Source organism: Mus caroli, chromosome 7 (assembly GCF_900094665.2).
Source record: "Mus caroli chromosome 7, CAROLI_EIJ_v1.1, whole genome shotgun sequence".
Classification (NCBI taxonomy): domain Eukaryota; kingdom Metazoa; phylum Chordata; class Mammalia; order Rodentia; family Muridae; genus Mus; species Mus caroli.
The window spans coordinates 82231438-82240061 of record NC_034576.1 but is presented as its reverse complement, the minus strand read 5'-3'; the positions used below and the strand labels follow the sequence as shown (position 1 = coordinate 82240061).

The window sequence follows — 8624 nt, the reverse complement described above, 5'->3', positions numbered from 1 at the left end:
GATTAAAGGCGTGCACCACCACCGCCAGGCTGATGTGTTTATTCTTAAATGCCAGGTAGATTTCAGAAGTGAAGCTATCATCTAATCTTCAACATTTCTTTGTAGGAAGAATTTTTTTAATAATGAATTCAATATTTTCTCTTAGAAATGCATTAAATGTTTCTATTTGTTAATCCTAGAACAGAGCAGAAGTAGACAGACAGATTTCTGTGACTCCAGGGCCAGCCTGGTTTACATAATGAGTTCCAGGCAGCAGGAACTGAAGTAAGAGCTTGTCTTAAAACAAAACACAACACAAACAGAAACTAAATTATGAACTCGAGAGGAATAGTCTTCCACAGGTGTCAGCCCCTGACTGGTTATGTGATAATGTCAGGCGGTCAGTCCTGGAGTCATACAAGCAACACTAGACACGCAATGTATTTGTATGTTTAGGTTTGTGCTGCACACACACAAATGTAACAGTAACAAAGAAAAAGAGAGCATGATTTCCAAAGGGATGGATGGCTCATGAGCAGGATAAGAGAGTGGAAAAAGAAGGAGAAAAATGATGAAATTATATTTTAATTGTAAAAAGGAAAGGAAAAAGTTAAGAAATGTACTTTGGCCAACATGTTTAAGCTCCTTCTGTCTAAAATAGCTCCATTGTCTCTTTTTTCTTATCTTCTTTTTCTAATTTTAGATTCCATGATAATGACACTTTAAAATATTCTAGGTCAGTAATTTACTAGATGCAGTATTTTGAGGCTATACAAACTATCTTGTTCCCTAAAACATGGAATTCGTATCTTTTTTAACCAACGATGATATAGAGCCGTAACTTATATTAAATACAATCCAATCATAATAAATTTGTCAATCTAGTGACTAGGTGTTGAAAAATGAAACCATACCCTGTATTGTGTCTTTCCTCGGGACTGGCAGCTGTACGGAAGTAGGGTGGGAGTTCTCCTGGAGATGAGAAATGAGGACGATCAACAGGCATTCATTCAAGATAAAAAGCTAACAGTTCTACCTGAAACCCTCTGCATAGCGAGGCAATTCAGAGAGATGCACAGCTCTGCCAGTGAAATGCACCCAAGGCCAGGTTCCAAAGACTTCCCTCTACAGAGTCGTAATCCAGAAAAGAAGCGCTGGGAACACAGACAAACCACCCAACCAAAGGGGGTGTGAGAGCACAGGGGAGACAGTGTGGATTACAGAGAGATGGACATGTGCGGCGGCGAGCACGTGCACGTGTGTGTGTGTGTGTGTGTGTGTGTGTGTGTGTGTGTGTGTGTGTGTGTAAAATTTAGAAAACTAAGCACAGTAACTTAGATCTTTGTTTTCTTTCTTATTTTTTAGTTTCATTAAAAACAAGACTCTCTATGTAGTCCAGGCTGGCTACACACATAGATGAGGATACATTATAAATAAACAAACTGTTGATGTGTATTTTAGGAATATTTTATGAAGAAAGTCTAGGATCATACACAACAGAGTATAATTGGTATTACACATTTTGAAGAATGGATAGAGAAGAGATACTGTTCAAGTTACATGGATTCAAATTTCTGGTGGTGATAACACATACATTCTATACCTAAACAGGGGAAAGACTGATTAAGACACTGGGTTTTGCCGGGCAGTGGTGGTGCATGCCTTTGATCCCAGCACTCGGGAGGCAGAGGCAGGCAGATTTCTGAGTTCAAGGCCAGCCTGGTCTACAGAGTGAGTTCCAGGATAGCCAGGGCCACACAGAGAAACCCTGTCTTGAAAAACCAAAAAAAAAAAAAAAAAAAAAAAAAAAGACAGTGGGCTTTTAGTGCTGCTTCTGCCTCAAACCACTTTTGGCTCATAAGCCTAGTAAAGGGGTCAAGTGCCTATATTCCAGTGCAGCCAGTGCTCTTAACCACCGAGCTATGTCTCCAACCACCAGTTTTTTGTTTTAAATTGTCATTACTCTGTAGAAATACTGCAAAATCCAAAAACTTTGAAATGCCATTTCAGATAAGGTGACTTCCTAACAGGAGAAACACCTCTGTACTGTCAGTCCAAGCTAACAGGAGTAACAGCCCCAATCTATTGGTGACTACTTACATTTCTTGTAGCTCTCTTGGACACTTTGGGAACTTCAATTTGTCGAAGAGTCTGGGAAATCTCTGCAATACTTTTATGTCTTATTAGTGCATTTTTCCTTTTAAAAATAGAAAATAGAGAACACACCAAACAGAGTAAATATGTAGTTAGGTTTGAGCGAAACCAGCATCTAAACTATGTTGTTTAAATAAATGCTAGTTATCTTGAGCTTGTCCTATATTACAAAAATTGGCTAGTACAGATTCAGCTAGTTAATAGCAATAAAAGGCAGCAAGGGAAATGTTCTAAGTAACTGAAACCATAATCTTATCTCAGAAGTTCCTAGTTCTTAGACAGCCCTTGTAGACAGTAAAGAGTTTTATAAACCAAAGTAAATACCACATATTCCGGGAGGAAAAACTATACAGTGAATGATGCAACTTGGAGGGAACTCCAAGAGAGTTTTGCTTGATTCTGATCTAAGGGCAACTGCCAACTTAGTACATGAGATGGGCAAAGGCAAGCCTGTCTTCACACTTGCCACCCTGAACTTAATCACAGTGCAAGTGATTGCTCCGAAGCCTTGCCCCTTACCTTCTCTTCTTGGCTGATCTGGTCCGAAGCTCCTCCAGCTGCTCAGACTCAGTAATGGCCGACACTGACCTGTGAGTACTTGATGAGGGAGGTGGTGACATGCTCTCTTGAGACATAGAATCATCACTGAAAAACCCTGAAGGAAGGACTCCAGCCAGCTTCTGAGGAATTTTTAACCCCAGGCTGTGGTAGAGTTGTCCAATTGTCCCGGGGATGGAGCCAATATACCTGTGGGATATATTGATTAAACATAGAACTGAAATTACCAGCATGGAAAATACCCTTTTAACCTTAGAATTCTAAGATAACACCATGTGCAGTCGTTGTTAAAAAAACAAAAACAAACAACAGCAACAACAACAAAATTTTTTTAAACTAAGCCAGTACTCATTGAACTTACAATCTCAAGATCTCCTCCAGAAACTCTGACAGGTACGCGGAGTCCTTAGTGAGACACACCTGACGCAGCAAATCTGTCACCTGGAAGAGATTGCAAAAAGTTGCCACAGGCTCTGCTGGGAAGCTGAGAGAATGAGAGCATGCTCGGGGCAGCAGCCTTGGCTTACCTCCTCCACTATGCGCTCCACCTCATCTGGGCGGTCCAGGACTGAGGGGCACTGCTCACACATCTCCAGACGAAGAAATACCTGAAGCTGGCACCTGGAGGAAACAAAGTACCAGGTCCCATCTCCTTTGCATGCTATTTAATGAAACTCTTTCTTAGAGCTATTCATTAATGTAGAAACAATGACCAAGAACTGGAAATGTAACTCAGTGCTAAAGCATATGCCTCACATATAGAAAGCCCTGGATTCAATCTCCAGTACTGAAAAAGAGAGGGAAAAAATAAAAAATAAGCCGGGCAGTGGTGGTGCATGCCTTTAATCCCAGCACTTGGGAGGCAGAGGCAGAGGCAGGTGGATCTCTGAGTTCGAGGCCAGCCTGGTCTACTTAGTGAGTTCCAGGACAGCCAGGACTACACAGAGAAACCCTGTGTGGAAAAACCAATAAATAAATAAATAAATAAATAAAGAAAGAAAGAAAGAAAGAAAGAAAGAAAGAAAGAAAGAAAGAAAGAAAGAAAGCAGCGCACAGGTAGGGGGAACGGGGATGCAGCTCAGTTGGTAAAGTGCTTGCCTAGAATGCTTGAGGCCCGCCCGCCCTGCATTTAATTCCCAGAACTAGATAAACTGGGAACGGTGATAACACATCTAAATCTCAATATTTATGAGGTGGAAGTAGAAGAATTCAAGGCCAGACTCAGTTAGAGAGCAAGTTTGAGGCCAGCTGGGTCCCATAATATAGTCTTTCTTTTATTTAAAAAAAAAAAAGGGAAGGAATCCAGTGTTTTCTCTAAAGACTGGTGTGAGTCTTAAGTAATCAGACGACTCCAGCTGCCCCTCAGAACATCATAAAGATCATGACAAGATAACCTGAGAACCGTTTTAGCGTATTGGTGAAAATAAAGTGGTTTCTTACTCTCTGACTTTGTCCTCTTTATCCATCTTTCCCTCTAGGTTCTGTCTAAGGGTCTTGCTGGTTTTTAAGAGGTTACAGTTCACATGATTCAAGCAGGTCACCTGCAAATACAAAGTAATTATGTAGGAGAAAACTGTTGCTTACGTTTTCCTTTGATATCTTAAAGAGAATGTGGTCTTTTTTTTTTTTTTTTAAATAGATACAGCAAGCTTTTAGATTTGAACTGTTAAAGGAAAGTTCCTTGGGCTGTACAGATGGCTCAATGGCTAGGGTTAAGAGCAGATCTTGCTCTTGCAGAGGATTGCTAGTGGGCACCAATGTTAGACGGCTTACAACCACTTGTAATTCTAGCTCTTGAGGATCAGACACCCTCTCTGCAGTCTGCAAGTACTTCGAGCGCACACACACCACAAAGAAAGATCTTTTTTTCTTGAGACAGTATCTCTCTCTCTCTCTCTCTCTCTCTCTCTCCCTCTCCCTCCCCCTCTCCCACATCTTAACATGTAGACCAGGATGGCCTTGAACTCATAAAGGTACGCCCCTCCCCCACCTCTGCCTCCCAAGTGCAGGTATTAAAGGAGTATGCCAACACACCCAGCTACATACACTCACTTTTAAAATAGAAGGTCCACAAAGCTGTGGTAACTGTAAACAGCTCTCGTCCACTAGAGAAAGAGCCCTGCTTTTGCCATTAAATATGAATAAAGGCAATAAGGTATTCTAAAACAGTGGTTTGCGATAAGTTAGAGTTATGCAGGATGTTTTTAAAACAAATATATGCCCAACTTCCAAAACAGAGAGACCTAGAGTTAGTCTGTCAGTATGGAAGGACCAGACACTAGCATTCGAAACAAAACAGGGGCTGGAAAGATGGTTCAGTAGTTAAAAACCCAGCAAAAACATGGTGGCTTACAACCATCTGTAATGGTATCCGATGCCCTCTTCCCGTGTGTCTGAAGACAGCTATAGTGTACTCTTATTAAAATAAATAAATAAATAAATAAATAAATCTTTTAAAAAACAAAACAGCAACAAGAAAAACCAAGAGGGCTGGTGAGATGGCTCGGCAATTAAGATCACTGTCTGCTCTTCCAGAGGACCCAGGTTTGATTCCCAGCACCCACATGGTAGTTAAATGTCTGTAACTCCAGTTCCAGGGAATTCAGTGCATATGATATGCAGACATAAATGCAGACAAAATACTCATATACACAAAAAATAAACAAACAGATAAATAATAAACAAAATCAACAACAACAAAGTCATTCTGAAGAGCAGCTAGGGTTAAAACCGCTAGTTTAACCCTAGCTAGTTGTGTGTTTCATATAAACACACAACACCAATTAGAGCAGTCTCATTGGACAGAAGTCCACTTGAATTTCTGGCTTCCGGTTTATCAGATTCACATCCCAGAACCTGGAATTGTACCAATCCTCTACTCGGCACTTTTCTTTTTTTAACTATTCACATATCTTTATTTTATTTTACAAATATAGGTGTTTTGACTGCATGTACATCTGTGTACCTTTTGCATGCAGTGCCCAAAGAGGGCAGAAGAGGGCATCAGATTGCTTGAAACTGGTTACTAAAGATTTTGAGCCACCATGTAGCTGGGAGTTGATCCTGGGTCCTCTGGAAAGCAGTGCTTTTACAATGAGCCATCTCTCCATAGTCATCATTTTTCAATCATGTGCAGTGTAATGGAAATTCTTTAAGGTATGTGCACTAAACCCACCAACCATCAAATACTACATTTATGGCAGTATTATCTAGACTTTCTTACTTCTAATTCCTTGATGTCCTTTGATTTTAGGAACATTTTAATGGTTGAGACCGTATTTTGAGCACATGAATACAATGTGGTTTCTTCCGTAGCCACAGCCTTTTGGTAGTTGTCATGTATGTAAGCCAGAAGCTCCTCCTCGGTTTTAAATTCTGTGGGGGTGAAAAAGAACACGTGGTTATCATATTCAGATCAACTCCATGTATCATGTTAAGGGGACAGACTTTTGTCTTCCAGGAGAAATCTATGTCTGGATGGCCGTGACTAACCCTAGAGCTTTCTAGCATGTAGTGTGTACATGTCAGGGATGACGGGAAATGCTCCACAGGGCCTAGCAGCTGACTGACTTTTAACAAAGAACAAAGGTGGATGATACAATGAATAAAAGATCAAAAAACCAAACCAGATCATGTGCTAGAACGACTGACACCCAGATGGGAAAGTTAGGTTCAGACACAGCCTGTGTGCTCCAGAGGAGTCCAAGTGAGTCAGTCACAGTATGGGAAGAAAAGGTCTCGGACTGCTACAAGATAACAAAGATACCTGGGGGATCTGGAGAAAGGAGGGATAGGTGGGCAAGGCAGAACTCAGCCACGTAGTAGGCTTGAGATTAGCCTGGGCTACACATGATTTTTTTATAAAACCCAAACACCCAACCAACTAAAAATAAAATAAATACTAATGTTCTACCAATATACTGACAAGAGTGTAAAAGGTAAACCATAGATTTATAGAAAATATTTACAAAGGACATCAGATAAATGCCCATTATCCAAAATATACAGAGTCCCTTTAAACTTAGTAACAGGCTAGTAAGGGGTCCACAGCTAAGGATGCCTGTGCCAAGCCTAATGACCTGAGATTGATCTCTAGGACCCACAAGGTGGACAGAGAGGATGAACTCCCATGAGCTGTCCTCTGACCTCCATGTGACCTTCCATAACATGCACATGCATATATGAGCATATAAATTAAAATATTGTAAAAAAATATTTAAAACTCAGCAGTATGGCTCTGTTAAGCTATGGGGTCCTGAGCTTCCAGCACCAGCATTTTAAAAAGCCAGATGTGGTGGACCACACTTATACTCCCAATCCTGGGGGAATGTAGACAGGTGGACCCCTAGGGCTTCCTAGCTAGCCAGCCTACTCTCTCAGTAAGCTCCAGGTCAATGTAAGATTCTACTGGGCTGGTAGCACATGCCTGTAATCCTAGTACTGGGGAGGTGGAGGCAGGAGGATCAGGAATTCAAGGCCAGTTACAGAGAGCTTGAAGATAGCCTGGACTATATGAGATCTTAGTTTAATAAAATTAATTAAGAATTTTTAAAAGGTGGGTGGCTCCTAAAGAATAACAACTCAGGTTGTACTCTAGTATTCAATTCCCCAAACAATCTCAATCTATTTCTCCTCTCCTAGTTCATTTGATTTATTTGTATATTTATTTACATGAGGTTTCTGCAAATTTATTACATAGATGCAATGTCACCAAAATTCCGATCCTCCTGCTTCTATCTCCTAGTACTGAGATTATACGGATATCATGCTAAGTTTTATGTGGTTCTGGGGAATCAACCCAAGGATTTCATGAATGCTAGGCAAGCACTCTATCAACTGGGCTAGATTCCCTAGCCTCCAGACCTCTTATGTAATAACAGACACCAGACGCTCTAGGATGAATCAATACCTTTAAGTTTAGAACTTCTTAATATCCTTCCTCTATCTTCCAATTTGTCTGCTGTTCTGCCAATGACAGCTTTTTGGAGCCCTTTCTCTACAGCCATGTCTGGACTACCATCTGGATGTAATTTCTGAGCCTTTACATTTAGCCTCGCCACATTCAACATCTTCAAGGAGCGGGACATGGTATTCATCTTCTGTCTCACTGGAGTTCTAGGGATACCACCTGCCAAAACATCAGCATGGAAAGAAAAGTCAAGTTTCACTTCCATCAAGAACTAAGCCTCCAAATGCTGTGAAAGAATACTAGAAAGAAATAGCTTCCTTCAGAAATTATCTAAACCAAGCAGTTCTTTTATCTGTTTCTACCTACAATACAGAGTAAACATCTTACTTTACTGAAGTTTAGAACTAAATATCTCAACAACCTTTTTTTTGTTTAAAAGATACCCAAGGAGATGAGAGCCTCTTCACTGGATCCCCTGAACTAGTTACAGATGGCCGTGCGCTGCCATGTGGGTGCTGGGAACTAATCCTGGATCCTCTGCAAAGGCAACCAGTGTTCTTAACTGCTGAGTGGTCTCTCCAGTGCCATCTCCACATTTTACACAAAGCCAGCACCACACACACTTCTGCTGAGTGTCGCCCAACAGTCAAGAGTGGCTTCTTCTTTGCAGTGCCAGGGATAGAGCTCATAGCTCATGCATACTAGAAAAGCACATGCCTTTTCTGAAACAACCTAGCACTCTACGTCAAAAGCCAGTTTTCATACTCTTTAGCACAGCAACTCATTCTTGGAAACGTCTAAGGAAATCTCTCAGAGTTTACTCATTGCAATATTATTTATAATGACTGAATTTGAGAACCGTCTACATGTTCAACAACAGGAGTGACGCAGAACAATCACAGACAGGCTGGGGATGTTGCTCACAGTAAAGCACTGCCTAATGCCTGATGCCCGGGGTTCAGTTCCCAGCATGGGAGTTGGGATGAGCACATATTTGTAAATAGTTTTTTTTTTTTTTTTTTTT

The 8624-nt window shown here is 40.9% G+C and overlaps 1 protein-coding gene across 1 annotated transcript in view; it reads right to left on the bottom strand.

Moving 5' to 3' along the window:
* Window positions 1-8624, bottom strand: part of Ticrr (TOPBP1 interacting checkpoint and replication regulator) — a 41104-nt gene that overhangs the window by 13121 nt on the left and 19359 nt on the right. Inside the window, exons 7-14 of the mRNA XM_021167048.1 lie at window positions 7601-7819; window positions 5915-6066; window positions 4132-4232; window positions 3219-3312; window positions 3053-3132; window positions 2653-2880; window positions 2080-2176; window positions 894-951 (exon numbers count right to left, since the gene is read on the bottom strand). Of these exons, the coding sequence (XP_021022707.1) occupies window positions 894-951; window positions 2080-2176; window positions 2653-2880; window positions 3053-3132; window positions 3219-3312; window positions 4132-4232; window positions 5915-6066; window positions 7601-7819 (1029 nt within the window). The remainder of the gene's footprint in view (window positions 1-893; window positions 952-2079; window positions 2177-2652; window positions 2881-3052; window positions 3133-3218; window positions 3313-4131; window positions 4233-5914; window positions 6067-7600; window positions 7820-8624) is intronic.